This window comes from Halichoeres trimaculatus, unplaced genomic scaffold (genome assembly GCF_033239565.1).
Source record: "Halichoeres trimaculatus isolate MK-OKI-2021-1 unplaced genomic scaffold, fHalTri1.1 fHalTri1_scaffold_1, whole genome shotgun sequence".
Taxonomy (NCBI): Eukaryota; Metazoa; Chordata; class Actinopteri; order Labriformes; family Labridae; genus Halichoeres; species Halichoeres trimaculatus.
Genome location: NW_027437179.1, coordinates 29,632,615 through 29,649,013, shown reverse-complemented (window position 1 = coordinate 29,649,013; position 16,399 = coordinate 29,632,615). Strand labels below are relative to the sequence as shown.

At 40.3% G+C, this 16,399-nt stretch overlaps 1 protein-coding gene across 1 annotated transcript; it reads left to right on the top strand.

Moving 5' to 3' along the window:
- Positions 1-1,336: 1,336 nt before the first annotated feature.
- On the top strand, positions 1,337-15,595 carry slc6a1b (solute carrier family 6 member 1b). The gene is made up of 15 exons (XM_074666948.1): positions 1,337-1,779; positions 3,036-3,466; positions 3,765-3,896; positions 4,113-4,213; positions 4,713-4,822; positions 5,257-5,389; positions 6,274-6,408; positions 6,980-7,083; positions 7,625-7,749; positions 8,120-8,232; positions 8,388-8,519; positions 10,232-10,334; positions 10,509-10,609; positions 11,155-11,322; positions 13,128-15,595. The coding sequence occupies exons 2-15, from the start codon at positions 3,217-3,219 to the stop codon at positions 13,239-13,241; spliced, it is 1,821 nt and encodes a 606-aa protein (XP_074523049.1). The 5' UTR covers positions 1,337-1,779; positions 3,036-3,216; the 3' UTR covers positions 13,242-15,595.
- The last annotated feature ends 804 nt before the right edge of the window (positions 15,596-16,399 follow it).

The window sequence follows — 16,399 nt, the reverse complement described above, 5'->3', positions numbered from 1 at the left end:
ACCACCTCCTTCTGTAATTACAAGCTCCACTGCACACAGACTCACCATCAGGTGGGGCCGGGGCCACAAGCACAACACCACCAGCACTCATCTCTGTGGCATTTTGAATTCCCTCCGTGTGTGTGAAAGCTGCAGGCCGACAGGAGGCTTTTTGCACATCTGAGGCGCCACAGCCTGCAGGCCAATCAGCCAGTTGGGATTAGAAATGCTAAATTTTGTTGTTAGGAGGTTAGCTCACCCCTCATTGGTTCACCATCTGGGTATTCTTTCCTTCCCTCTCGGTGGTGTGGCTTTTCAGCAGCACTGTATCAGCGCTTTGCAGCCTACAGCATAGCGGGGGACACAAAAAGAACCAAAGATGGGAGGGAAAGATTTAGGCACAGGGCGGGGGGAGGCAAAGAAAAGTGAGCCATGAGAAAAATATGGATAATGTGGGGGGAAAACAGCAAGAAAATGAAAAGCAGCACAGGGAAATGGTGGGAACAGTGGGGGGGATAAAAACCATATTACATTTGTCCGTAACTTTGACACAAACCATCACGTCTGGACATTTCAATGAAGTTGCTTTAGCATCTAAATATCATAGATAAACCTAGGTTTTAATCTCCCTATCACAGCCTTTATCCATCACACGTTTGCCATTCCCTCGGGGCAGATGTTGATTTTTTTAAATATCGACATTGTTTTAATCCTTTCTCATTTTCACTACTCAGACTTTAACTGTTCAACCTTGCAAGAGCCTAATCTCCAAGTGAGACCCTAATAATTTATCTCGATGTGGGAGTTAAATTCTGCATTAGGACTGCTCATTTGGGATGTTCCACAAGGGTATTTCATTTTGGAAGACAGCGGGCTAAGAAGATTATAAGCACAGTTTTCAATTTATCTCACACACCCTGACTCCCTTTATTGGCTGCGACCCGCTTATCATGTTCTGCCAGGAGCTAAAGCAGCTATTGGCATCTTCTTCTTTGGAGTTGCTGCATTTGATGCAACATTACCCTACTTATTCCTACTCATAGCACAAACTCTCTCATGGTACTAGCCAAACATTGGATAGAGAGGGAAGTAACATACTGAATTATTATCACCTAAAGGTGCAAAAGTGTTGTTAAAGGCAACTAAGTGGAATCTTTTCATCTTTTGAGATGACAGGAAAGACAAATTGAGGATGCGATCAAATGTTATTAACTATTAGAAGCCTGTAAATACATCAAATGGCCCTTGAGTGAGTCACAAAGGAAGACAGAGAGAAAAAAGAGAGAAAGAAAGAGGGGGCACAGAGAGAGAGAGGGGGAGAGAGAGAGAAGTTGCTGATTTGGAAAAGAAAAAAAAACAGAGAGCTCCAGGAGTAAGGATATAAAACCTTGAGACAAGAGGATGCTCCTCTCTCAAACCCACTGCCATCTCAGTGGTGGAAATGTTGGAGTTGGGGAGGGTCGACTTTGAGGTGACATTGACGCTATGTAGATGAGAGTGAGGATCCTGCGCTCCATGTTACGTCCCTGCTCGCTTCAACTCAGACGGCGGCAGCTCCTTTCCCCGTCTTCTCTCTCCTCCTCTCTTTCAGCACCACTCCTTTCAGGACAGCACCTCGCTCTCAAAGACGCACTTGTCCACCATCCTCCCCCCTAAGGATCGTATATTTGCTCGCTGGCGTTGGATGCAAAGTAGTTTTCACCTTGGTTTTATTCTCAAAGTGCACGGAAGTAACTTTTTTTTCTCCAAATCAGGGTTTTCCCTCCGGGAAAACAATCTGGAAAACGGAGGAATTTTATTGTAAGTATATAGTTTAAATTTCAGTTATATCAGGAACAGATTTGTATTGGCACGTTTCTGGAAAAGCGAGGACCAGTGTGCAATTTGGGACACGCAGATGCGCTGGATTTGGCAAAGTGCGCGGATGTGCGGCTGCTCTGTACTAAACTGCGACGCGAGAGACACGTCTCTTGAGGGTCTTTGGCGTTTTTGGTGCTACCAATTTAAAAGCACGGGTTTCAAATGTCGAACCAATATTTTTTTTAGGGGAAAACACGTCTGTGTTCTCTTAATTCAGATTTTATTGCAGGTATTTGCATCTGGAGAAATTCATGTACCCGATAGGCATTAGATATTGTGAGATGTTTCAAATAAAACGGTCAGCAAAAATTAATGTTAGAGATTTATGGGAGCTCTGCCTTTACGCGCTTCAGAATTACGCACGCAAGGTGATAAGGGGCACAAAGAGCGCACTCGTTGTTCTGTTCGTCGTCATGCTAATTTTGTGTTTTCATATTGGAATAGAAATAAACACCTTTGAATCAAGCAATTACAAAAATGTATAAATAAACAAAAACAAGTTGGTCCGGGATTGTTTGTTTTTATACGAGTGACAGAGCCGATCTTTAATTTGTTCTGCACACATCCAATGAAAATGTCTATTCCGGTGAGTTATTGGCCTCTCCAGGTGATTCAGTGGGCTTGATTGCAGCGTCTGACTCCTAAATGTGTTTAATTGCTCTTCTCTTGTACCGGTGCAGAAGGAAATGGGCCATTGAATCTGAAGTGTAATGAATCACGGACAAAAGCAGGCGCTAAATTTTTGTTAACGTGCATTCACTCCGGGCCATTAAAAGTGAGTCTTATTGCACGAGAAGTCTTTATTTCACCCCATGGTGTTAACGGATCGAGAGGCACTTTTTTCTCTCTGCACCCTTGAAGAAATGCCATGCATTTAGATTTGATGCATGCAAAATCGACTTAAAATAATATTTAATCAATACTCTACAACTTTTTGAAACAGATTGAAAAATAGTTAGATATTTGGGTGTTGATGGAGTTACCCCCAAATGAAGCACGGGGATTTTTTTCCTCTTATATAAAGTTAATATGACAGACTGGTACATTTTCCCACATTGAGATCCGTTATTATGCTTCAGAAAAATGATTTAACGAGTGTTTCCACTCGAAACGAGCAGCAATTTTTATAACCTTATTACATACTACCCTCTTTTTCCTGATCGCGTGTAAAACTTTCCTCATATTTCTTATTTCAGGGTCGCGGAACCTCTGCTATCCACCCCTTCTTCTCCTCTTGAGGCTCTCATTACTCAAAACATTCGTCTCTTCTCGGCTGTCGTCTGCGAACTGGACAACGGAGAAGCTGCTCTTTGCCTGGACCGGTGCTGAAATTCCCTCCTCTCCACTGGTCAGGACTATCTAACACGCGCAGTCACCATGGCCACCAACGGGACCAAAGCCACGGACGGACACGTCCTAACGGAGACAGTGAACGATGCGGCCAGCAGCACCACGCCAAACGACAAACCCAAAACCTTGGTGGTGAAAGTGCAGAAGACGAAAACAGATTTGCCCGAGAGAGAAACGTGGGGTGGAAAATTTGACTTTCTTCTCTCTTGTGTCGGATACGCAATCGGACTAGGAAATGTCTGGAGATTTCCTTATTTATGTGGAAAAAATGGAGGAGGTAATCAGGAATTATTGGCTATTTTTCCACTTATCCATACATCAGAGGATTCCAAAACATCGGATCTGCCAGTTTGCTCCCGGTGGTTTCTTAATTAAAATAAACCTTAAGTGTATCTCCCCCCCTTCCATAAGCTGTGCGTAATTGCGCACAAGCGAAAGCCTGCGCAGTGGTTTGGGGCGCAGTATGACACCAAACACTCCCTTATTCATCAAATATCTTTTCTGGATTATGATTAATGTCAGTGGTTTTCGATTCAGCCTCACTTACACGCCTTTAACTCCCTCCTTTCATTCAGGGGCCTTCTTGATTCCCTACTTTTTGACCCTCATATTTGCTGGCATGCCCTTGTTCTTTCTGGAGACGGCTCTCGGTCAGTACACGTCAATTGGAGGGCTTGGAGTGTGGAAACTGGCCCCCATGTTCAAAGGTAAAAGACACTTCAACATTATCCAAAAAATCCTAATCTATAAGCTCTTAATGTTACGCAGTTGGTTCATGGAGATCAGGTTTGCTAACAGAGGTAGTCAAGGTCTTTAACAGGGGCTCATTGTAATTACGTAACAGAGTTCAGAGGTTTGTCCTTCACAAGAGACCAACACCTCTAAACATCTCTTATATATTTTATTATCATTCTTATTTACAGGTGTGGGTCTGGCTGCTGCTGTTCTGTCCTTCTGGCTAAATATCTATTACATTGTAATCATTTCTTGGGCTATTTACTATCTGTACAACTCCTTCACTACTGTGAGTATCTGATACATCTATATCTAATATCTAAAAGCATAGTATTCTTGAATAATGCATGTGAATTTTAGGGGATTTTATTTTGGCCTCTGAATTTTAAAAGGTTAAAAGCATGGTTTAAAGTAGATTTACTTTGTGATTCTATTTTATTTAATTCTGTTTGTTTGTTTAAACAGGCTGTAATTTCTAAGATAGTAACCCTTTTAGATAAACGTCTGCCTCAGCTTGCCAGCGCCTCTTATATAAGAGTACACAGCCTTTAATAGGGTATGACATTTATTACTTCCTTTCCCACATAATTAGCGCCTAACACAAGGTATTGATAAATGCATTTGGCGATGAGGCATTCAAACCTCTGAGAAAAGCATGAAATCTCAATGAGTATCATGGTCTTGGCTGCCCGACAGCCACAGAGAATGGGACCCAGCGGTGGGAGAGTGGTCCAAGTAAAGAGAGCTGTCTGTGTGATTTTTCTCTCCTTTTTCCTCTTGAATTTCAGGAGCTGCCATGGCAGAGTTGTGGCAATCCCTGGAACACAGATCGCTGCTATACCAACTACAGCATCACCGACACCAGGAATCTCACCAGTGCAGTGGTGGAGTTCTGGGAGTAAGCAGAACATAGCAGTGTATTTAGATCAAAAGGACTGAGCTCTGCTAAGAGCAGATTTAACCTACATCAAAAGGTCACAGCTCCTACTGTGAATAAGACGATGATGAGAGTTGTAGTCTGATACAGTCATTTGGAGGGACAAATGTTCATCAAAGCAATTAATATTTTTCCTTCTCGCAATAGGGCTAAAAAACAAAAAATGTGCAACTTTGAATTAAAAGGCATTGTATAATGCTAAAAATAAGACTACAGAATTGCAAGAAGACATGTTGTGCCTTGGGAAGGTATGGCTGGAGGAAAATGAAAGCCAATAATAAGGTTCTTTGTGAAAATCCAGACATGTGTATACATATTTCTATGTGCATCCATGCAAGCTGCATGTGTAAAGATACATTTGTTGGTTGTATTAAGACCACTCTCCCCCCCTGCAGACGTAACATGCACCAGCTGACCGATGGCCTGGAGAAGCCTGGGGAGATCAGGGTCCCACTGGCTATTACTCTCGCTATAGGATGGGTGCTTGTCTATTTCTGTATCTGGAAAGGGGTCAGCTGGACTGGCAAAGTAAGTACATGAAAAGGACCAAGACAAATATATCTTAGTAACAAAATCAACTGTGGAAAAAAAAAAAAGAACTTAATGTCCAAGGTCAAAGAATTGTCGTTACATAACTTCATTTAACCCATTCACTCATCGGTTGGATTCTACTTTTTTCCCCAACGTATCATCAAAGGAAAAGCTATTTTTTAGGAGGTTTAATGTCATGTTATTTAAAAACTTTCTATACAATGACTTCACTTTTTAAATGAAGGGAAACACTAATAACGGAAAAAATAAACAATTTCCAACCCTCCTCTCATAGCCTGTCATCAAAGGATGAACATTGTGGACCAATTTCCCTTGAATCCAAAGTGCTTTAGGTATCCCTAAAGGGATGCAAAGACCTAAGCTTTGGTAGCTTTGAAGCTCCTCATTACTCACTCAGCAACAAAAGAGTATTTGTGATATGTTTTCTTTTTTCAGAGTCAAGGTTTGTGGAGCTTTTGTTTTGTAGATTCATGCTTGAGAGTCAATGATAGCATTTCTGCTAGATCCTTTTAATTTCTAGAGATCAGGCTGTAAACGATCTAAGTTGTGCAGAGTTTGATACAACAGTGCAGAATTAGTTCAGATAAGGAGGGAAGCAGTGCACTGAGAGTGTGCTGAACCCAAGCGCTCTAGGGTCACGTTGCCTCTAGGGAATGGCTGACTGGGTCACTGTGCTGTTTGGTGCCGTGGGGACAGAGTCACATTATTGTAACACTGTTCATGAAGACTTGAGGAACACTTCTATTGGTCTGTTGCCTTGCTGACAGATGTTTAAAGTTCAGCTATGCCTTAGTGATTAAAAAAGTTTCAGTTTAGTTAGACTATTTCTTTGACCCTAACAATAATATTGTGTCCCATAGGTGGTGTACTTCTCAGCCACATACCCCTACTTCATGCTGTTCATCCTATTTTGCCGTGGTGTCAGTCTACCGGGTGCAATTGATGGGATCCTCTTCTATATCACCCCAGACTTTGAAAAGCTGAAGCAATCTGAGGTATGCTTCCTTTCATGCTTTCACAGAAAACATTTTGACCAAGAAAAAATGAAGGTGACTCCTGAGAAAGCTGGTTTGGATACCTTTTTAGAAGCCTGTACTCTTCCTGCATCATGGTCAATATTGTGTAAATATGCATATGAATTCTATACTGATTCAGGCTACTAAACAAACTAAAGGTCTCAGATATCTGGGGGAAAACTGAACTGTTCAGTGATGCATGAATGATCAGGGAAAAAAAGCCCAAGCATTAATTAGCACTGATTTTTTACGGTGTTATGTTTGGGGTGTGATTCTGCAGTGATTGTGATTATATAACTTATCTACGTCATTCAAACCAAAGTATGAATGAGATTAAGTTAAAGTAGATGAGGTAAGATACAAGAAGGCCAAATCTCATGTGATGTCAACAAAATTTGGATGCAGAAGTAAACTGCGTGCAAACAGCCCAGACTTGTAACAGTGATCAAACCTGCTTATCTAACCTTCTCAAAATGAAACGTGGTCTAAATATCTCTGGAAGACATCAAACTGGATATTTATCCTCTTCTATCTCATCTTTGTGCGTCAGGTGTGGCTGGATGCTGCAACTCAGATCTTCTTTTCTTACGGGCTGGGATTAGGCTCTCTCATTGCTCTTGGCAGCTACAATCCGTTCAATAACAACGTATACAGGTATGTTGATATGATACATTGAATATCACTGAAATATCACATGTATTAAGTGTCATTTAAGGGGAAATTTGTTTTGCACAGGCCACATGTGAATCCATCATTTAAAGACGACAGTGCAGATGTCTGTCATTGGGATTATTTTTGGTTCCCTGGCAACATGGTGTCTGCAGCACCGTCTATTTTGGGACTATTTGAGCCTCCAGCTCCATCACTCCTGTTATTATTTTGTCTCTCCCCTCCGTTTTACACTCATTGGCAAAGACGTTCAGTTTGCGTCAGCCACAGTCACGTTGTTGAAAGGCTGCGGTCTGCAGCCCAACCATTATAGTTACAAGTATTTTCAAACAGCTGGGGCTCTCTGCCATTTTAAAAAGAACTGTTCAATATAAATGTACTCAGCAGCTGTGCGACTGCAGGATGCAAAATGGTTCTCACTGCCCCACCCCCCCTTCCCCATGCCTCGCCACAATGTGTGACGGGTTGATAAGGAATTGATACAGGCGTGACAATGGCTGCCTTGTGCTTTGTCTCCCCTCTTCAGAGATTCTGTCATTGTCTGCTGCATCAACTCCTTCACCAGCATGTTTGCTGGCTTTGTCATCTTCTCCATCGTGGGATTCATGGCCAATGTAACAAAGAGACCCATCGCTGATGTGGCAGCCTCAGGTAATTGCAATCAATGTTGAAACTGGATAGTGACAATAGGCACAAGCAAAAGATACTCGCAACTGTGCAAAAGTACGCCTTTGAAATTGCTTAATGTTATTCTTCCAGGCAGAAAGGAAGGCTTTAAGCTTGTCACTATATGATGTGAGTTTTAGTTTTTTTTTTGGAAAGAAAAATTGCTCTGAGACTTTAGCAAATTGTGTGTCTTTTGTAAGTATTGGAGTTTGACATTCTTCTCTCATGAAGGACACTTTGGATTTGAGATGTTCTTTTCTTACCCAGTAAAACTTTTGCACTCATCAGAGCTCATAAACTGTGTATGAAATTGTGTTCATTATTTTCATTTCACTATAACATTCATGTTTTTCAGGACCTGGCCTGGCATTTTTGGCGTATCCTGAGGCCGTCACTCAGCTTCCCATCTCTCCTCTCTGGGCCATACTCTTTTTCTCTATGCTGCTGATGCTGGGTATTGACAGCCAGGTAAAAATAACCTGACAAACGAGGTTAAAAGATGGCTTTTTAGCCTTATACTTTTATCAAAAGCCAAGTGTTCCCACTTTTCTGAAAATGTTTGGACAAAAAAGCAAAAGAGTAAATGAAATTCTTAATCATTTGTTTTTTTACAACTCCTGCAGTTCTGCACAGTGGAAGGCTTCATAACCGCACTGGTTGATGAATTTCCTCACATTCTCAGAAAGCGCAGAGAGATCTTCATTGCAGTTGTCTGCCTTATTTCTTACATCATTGGACTGTCCAACATCACACAGGTAAGTACTTTTTCATTTTCACAGTTGTTTTTTATCGGGGCAGTACATTTACAAGCTCCTGCAAGAGTCAAGCAAATTCACCTTTTCTCAGCTGAGTAAATATGTCAAATTTGACCATGCTTCGTCTCTCCTTTTGAGACTCTATGTTTCTGTTCTAGCGTTCTGACAGGATGATTAAACATTCTCCAAAAGCCTCCCAGTGGATGATAGTGTGACCTCAGCAGGTGACCCAGTAACCTGAAACACTGTTAACTCGGCTGGGTTGTTATCTCAGCAAGCCAAATGGCCCTAAAGCGAAATCTGGGGAACATTTAGGTGAAAAGGTCGAGGAGCCATACTCCCTTAGAATAGTCCCTTGAGACTGTGGGCCCTGGCTGAACTGGTTCAGTTCATTTAGCATCAGTTTTCAGTCAGCAACCACAGAAAAACATGAAACAAGAATGAAACCATGATTCCATTTCACTGAAAGTGATGATTTTGCAGTTCAAGTTGACTGTCCATTTCCTTATCTGTACAACACTTTGGTCCCAAAAGAGCAAAAGGTCACATATGTGCAGACTCTTAAAGTGGTTCCTAAGGGTTTCAAAGAATAGCTACTTTTTGCCCAACTGCCAGGTCAAATCCTTACTTGATCCTGGTGCTTTTAATGACTGTTTGTATGTAACTTGCCCTGTGTGTTCATGGTCCCCAGAGGATGACCCCATCATTTTGATGACCTCATAACCTTTTGCTAGTGTCACAGTCAAGGGTTATCCCACTGACGAATTTAAAATAAGGTCTAAAGTAAAGGTTGCTATAAATCTCTCACAATGAACACATTCATGCTCCTCAGAGTATAAACCCATGACCTGTTTTATGCTTACTATTTAGCCTGCCATGATCAAAATGCTCAAACTGCATACAAAAACCCCACAACTACTGGACAGATTGTTTTTGTTTTTATTTCTAGAACCTGTTCATGCGCCCATATGATAAATCATTTAAGCAGTTTTGGCCTAATATGTAGCTAGAAAAGACTCAGAGTCCCTGAACTTTCATCTTCACCAGAACTTTACTATGAGAGATTCTTGAAGTAACAGGCAAGCTTTGTGGGACTTCTTGATTTTAGTTTTCAGAGCACAGTTCAGAAGAAGTTTAAAACACTTAAAGAAGAGTCAAAGTCACTGAGTCAGAAGCCAGCAAAAAGCTGGCAAAGATGCGTCTGTGCCTACGCACTTGAGAGCTAAAAATGACAGAATCACTCCAGGCCAAGGTCATGTTAGCCAATGACACTTGAAGACCCTACTTTGTCCCTCTACTTCTGCCAAACTTGATTAACATCAAGCCACATGCGCAGTCCTGCTAGAGCGAGGCAGCCACCCAAATTGCTGCTTCAGGCAGGCCAAAGCAGATCTTCACAGGGTCAAACTTGACGAGCAGTAGCAGGTCCCTCTGAGTTGGTCTTCATTATGGAACTGTTGACTTAAAAATGTTTCAACCATGTTTGATCTGCACCAAACCTGTCTATGCTGTACTCTTCCCTTCCATGTTTCTTTGAGAAAATCAGTTCCTGTCCCCACCAATGAGACAACACTGACTCTCACCAGTCATAGCCACTGGTGCTCTTGCCCTTGACATGATTCCACTTGACCAGTTTAGTACTGCCCTGCATGTCCACTACTGTATTCGCTCCTTTAGTGTTTTATCTTAACCTTCCTCTGTCTTTTCTGCAGGGTGGACTCTATGTGTTCAAGCTATTTGACTACTACTCAGCCAGTGGAATGTGTCTGCTTTTCTTGGTCTTCTTTGAGTGTGTCTCAATTTCTTGGTTTTATGGTGAGCCATGCTCTAAAATCTTTAAGGATCTTTTTCAATACATAAAATGTTCCTTTTTTGCTAAGCAACTTTTTGGGCTCTTAAATCTCAAAATCTAGCACCTATAATTTGTAATATTTACGTAACTGAGACCATGGGTCATGAACTGAAACTTGTCATGTTCTTTTCTTTCAGGTGTGAACAAGTTCTATGAAAACATTGAGGAAATGATTGGATACAAGCCTTGTTTGTGGTGGAAGGCCTGCTGGGTTGTTTTTACCCCTCTGATTGTGGCAGTAAGTTTTAACAGGGGGTAGCATGTAACCCAGGAGAGAGAGAGATTTGTACAGATACTGAATGATATAATTATCTTACTGTAAACTTTATCTGTCAGGGAAATTTACAATTTAGACCAAAACAGGAGGGAAAAGCTCTCCTTTGCGAGTATCACAGTGTTTGAGCAGATGCTAACTTGTGACACTCCACCCAAGAAAGACTCTTTTTCTGAGGATATAAAATGAAGACTGTAAGTTGAAAAGGAAAAGGAAATCAAAAAACAATGTATTCAATGAAATGGAAGAATATACAACTAGCAGTGGCTTAGTTACAGTTTGCTGTGTGATTTAAAGAGTGAAGGTTAGTTAGGGTAGTATGTTCCAGCAACTTTTCAACTTGGAGCATCTCTTGTGAATCTTGAAGATTTCTATCTTAGCATCTCTTCTTGTATCGTGCCTGGAATTTAGGAACTTGACAACTTGCTTTTAAAAGTTCTGCAATTCTGCAGTTTTAGCGCCTGTGAGCATGACGCTGAAAGTGCTTAGATGTATTTTCTCTCATCCAGGGAGTCTTCCTGTTCAGTGCAGTGCAGATGGTCCCACTGACCATGGGTGACTACGTGTTCCCAGCCTGGGGCCAGGGAGTCGGCTGGTGCATGGCTCTCTCCTCCATGACCCTCATTCCTGGCTACATGGGCTATATGTTCCTCACACTCAAAGGCACATACAAAGAGGTAAGACCAGTGTGGACTCAGACTAATCGAGAATGCGGTTTCTTTGAATATTACCACCTGATCTTAGCTCTTCTCTTTGTTTAAGAGAAGTCTAACATCTGCACTAAACTGCACAGTCATCGTTATGTGGAAAGCAGTTAGTGTTACAAAATGTAAATGAAAAATAAAACATTTATTTATGTAGATTACATCCAATCATTTTCCATAGACACACAAATATATGCTAAGACTTCTACAAATGTGTCTACTGGTATATAAATACTAAGAGCTTTCACCAACTGCAGTGTAATGTAAATAGAGTGGCTACAGATATCCCAAACATATGCATCAGTGTAGCCCCCCTCTGAGCATTTCACACATCCATGAGCTGTTTTGAATTTTAATCTGCAGTCGACAGCGAGTCAGGCTCAGTGTTGAGAGTTTCAAGTGGATTACTTGGTATGCAAGATTTTGGCTGAAATATATTAGTACGTGCTGTATGATAAATCCAGTGCTGGAATACAGACGTTTTTTTTTAAAGGGTGCTGATGTTTTTTGGGATAATGTGATGTAAATGCGACATACAAGCCCAGAGGAGATACCACGGGGGATCAGTTTTTAAACACAGAAGGATGCTTTATTGAACATTTGAGGTCACTCTCTTGATCCTCACTCATAATTTGGATAAAAAAAATAGTAAGTCTAAAAGAGTATACTGATCCAGGATTTATATCACTTTCACTTCACAACATTTATATCATAGCAGGTAATGAAAGTGGTACCTGAAATATAATTTAGCCGAGAAGAGACACTTCATTCTGGATGTTAAAATGCTCAGCTTGGTGACTTAGCTCTGTGCATTATAACTGTACTGCGCTCCAGTGCTTTTATAATCACCAAACACAGAGGCATGCTGGGTAGAGTTGCAATAAATTGCCATGAAGAGCAGAACAGTGATAAAAGGATTAGTAAAATAGAGTTTCTAATTAGTTCTGTTTAACAATTCCTGATGCTGTTTTGCTATACCAACCACTGAGCTCTCAGCAAATAACATAATTTATATGCAGCAGAATGCTACGCTGCATCTTTATTGATCTGGTGTTTCACATCAATGGGAGATAATACCTTTTTGCACATGCCATTTACATTAAGAGCTTTTGATTTGCAGTAATGCACAGTCCGCTTCCATCTATACCTTCCAACTGACAGATAGCTTTATAGACACCACTGACGGAGTAAATGGGCCATAATTGCATGCAGTGCGATGGAAGCTGCCAGAGGCGATGTGCAGGTGTCAGATCCTGCAGTAGCAGCTGATGGCTGATTGTCTAATTGTAGCAATCATCCAGCTGATTAGTGCTCTGCAGCCAGGCAGACACTTAGTTTCACAAACACTCCACGGAAATGCTTTCTGTACTGCAGAGCCTGGCTCCAACAATACCCATGAGCTCTAAACATATGGAAGGTACACCAAGTTTGGGATGGTTTGATTTGACGCTGTTGTGTCAATAAATTCAATTCTTACTCATTGTCACAAAATCATGTGTGTTGATTTTGATTTTTCTTATATATCAGGTTAAATATTTATCCATATACTAAATCAGAACAATGAATAGGTTTATTTATTTATTTTATAGCATTCTGTCAAGTGTTTGTACACAAAGCCTGAGGCTGAGTGTTCAACAAGCTCCCAACTGTGTAGCTGGTGTGCTCAAGGGGGGCTTACCAAACTTTGCAACTTCTGGGACCTTATTGTATGTGACATCATCTCATTGTTATTTTACTGCATTTTCCAGCTTTAATATCACTGTTTCTATCCCTTTCAGCGTCTGCGGATGATGATCAAACCTGTAAAACTGGTGAGGGCTCAGGAAAATGGCCCAGATCAGCAGACAGAAAACCAGAGTCAGAACCCGGCCACTGAGGAAGCCTACATCTAGAAACTTCTGCCTGTCTCTGTGTCAACAGACAGACTGGCTCTCTACACAGAAGAAACGTAATCAAGGTTGGGAACGACCACCAGACTTCTATGTCTGCTTTTATTCACCTACCTCCTGGGGACACGTGAGACCAACCTGATTACACGCTTATTTTTAGGGATTTTTTTCTGTTTGTTTATTTGTATAATACAGAGTTATAAAAAATACCCAGCAAATTTGTTGTGATATTATGAATTTCATTATGCAAAAAAGTTAGTCTTTTTAGAGAAGAAAGTGTGACTTAGGAAATTACTGTATATTGAATATATAATTTAAATTTGGAGGCCCGCATTGATTCAATAGTATTGTGCTACTTTGAAGATATTAATTAATCTACTAAGCTACAACTACTGTACAAAGACAATTATTGGTTAATGGCATTTTGCTTGTACATGAAATAAATTTAAATGAATGCAGCGTAGTAAGTAAAACTCTATTTGAAAGTTTGTAAATTTAAAATTAGAAGACCACTTAAAGGCAACAAGAATATGGGAATGTGCAACAGGTTAGGCAAAATCTGCTTGTATGTGTATTATATCATTGAGCAAGAGCACCACAACCCCCAACCACCCCTCCCTTTGCAGAATCCTGCAGTTCTCCTAAAATGTTTACCACCCATGTCTGGGGCTCCTTTGAAAAGCACAAGCACAGTTTGGAATTTTGAAGCGTCCAACTTTATATTTTTTGGCTCAATTTCAACTTGTGACAACAGCAAAGTAACTTACAAAGAAAACATAGCTAGAGACTGTTATAATTGTTTCTTTGTTTTCTAAAGAACAATAACTTTATATGTTGTCTGAATCTTTTTTGTAGAATTATTTTTAAGTCGTTTTCTATATGTGAGAGTGAGAAGGACCAAAATTATACTCGAGCTGAAAGATTCATGCTGACACTTGACCCTGCTGACTATACGTGGATAAAATCATACATCCATTTGTTTCTCAGCAGGGCACAATAAGGAATACAGAATCGCCTAAAAGCACAGTTTTGGATGTGTGAGCTACCATTTTTAACAAGAAAGGTGAAGCCAACACAGACACTCAGCATTTGCGCTGTGGGAACTATATTTCTCCCTCGGTTTGTCTGATGAATCCAAATATCCTTCTCAAAAATGACAACCACTTCAGATCTAATTTTATCTATATGTTGAACTGTGACAATGAATAAGCTGCAATGGCAGCTTTCTCAGAGACAGTATGGTGGATTTCTTTGAAAGCTACCACTATCTGACTGGAACCGTTTACTTGTTTATCTGTTTAGTAACCCATTTCTCAGGAACAAAGGTGGACGTGACCAAATTCTCTCAGATACTACCGTTATACACTGAAAAATGTAATGCTGTATTCAAAGACATGCAGAATATTCAATTCCCACCAGATTCTCCAAAATGCTATATCAAACAATAACAAATGAGAGCACATGAAGGGATCTTGATGTGTAAAACCACTTGGGCACACCTAAAAGCTGATTCAAACAGGTGGCTCTATTCTGTGTACTCTTCAGCTAGCATCATTTCTTTCAGTGTAAATGAACTGTGATAGCCTTCACTGACCTATCTTAGTAGAAACCGTGGTGTGTTTCTGTCCTGTGGCAAGTACAGATTTCCAATAACAGCCCAAGAGAGAGAAAGTTTTGCTTAGTAAAAAAACAAAGCACTGTTAAAAATACAACAATGCTGTAGAGGCCAACACCACTAAATCTACTCCTCTTAGGATTATTGAAAACCTACTGTGACATATCAAGTCTGCTTAGCAATACACAAGCTGATATGAGGAAGCTGACTCCGCGACGTACGGCAAACATCAGGGAACGAGAAGGATGGAGAAGATGTGCTTCTGTGTCAGCCCAATGTGAAAGGAATCAGGTTGAATCAGTCCTGTCTGTTTCCTTTTGTTGATCTCTTCTGTTCTCAAAGACGTGAATTAAAAATGTGCAATGACAAAGGGTTCCGTGAATTTTGTATAAAGTTACAATACTGCAGTTTTCTCTTTTGAATGATGTTGTAAACTGGACTGTGTATTACATGTATCTGTGAATGTCCGTACAACCTGAGTTTTTCTTTTCTTTCGTCTAAATGTTGAACAAAAAAATGTGATATTATTTGCTGTTTTCTGCAATAATATTATCTCAGAAACTAAAGCACATATCTCTCTCAACTGTAAAAAGTATAATTACTTTAACAGAATAGAGTAATACTAAAGATGATGATGACAATAATGATAATAATGTAATATTAATAAAGTAATAGAGATGTCTAGTCAGAGATTATTGTTTTGTATATTTCTAGCTGTTTCATGGGCCTAATGTAAAATATTCTATGTAAAAAAAATATAATAAATGTCTTTAGATGGTGTTATATGAAAAAGCATGATTGCAATATATGTTATCTGCAAAAATAATTAAAGACCTATAGATTATAAAAGCAGTGTGTATTCATCTTTTAAGGTTTGGTAATTTTCATGTGTTTCTAATGTGGGAGGAGCATTTTATTGGTAAATGCATTTGACTCTTCAAAAAGGGACAAGCACTGGCTTTAAAAAGGTTCTTCAAGTCCACTCTCTACGGTTGAATGAGATGGTTCAGTTTCAAACTGATCTGTTCAGTGTAAAGCTGATGCCCCACTCTTTAAAGAAATATGCAATTAGCTCCATCGCTGCAACACACGTTTCTCCATAAAGTTAGCAGATAGTATCCAACAAAATGTCTCTTCCCACAATGACACCGGCACAGCAAGACACTATAGCTGTCCTGGATCACAGCCAACCCCTCCCAGCGACAATGCGCCAACCATTACCCTGCTGTTACGCAGGAGTAAGCCTGCATTTCTTATAATCCAAACTGGTGCTAAATCTTCAGGAAAAGCATGAGTGAGTGTTCGAGAACAGGACATCTTCATTTCAAGGATATTCAAAGAAAAAGAAGCAATATTACTAAAAAAATTTGGCTGATCTCCTGAACGTTTGGCTAAAAGCTGAAAAATAGATTGTTTTCTGTCAGTGGATAAACAGTTTTTTGTAGAAGCTCACTTTGTTGTTTCACTGTCAGTATTGCTTCTTCTGTTCTCTCTTTTTGTAGCTACAGCTTCTTAGAGCAAGGGTAGGTCTTTAATGCAGCTACAT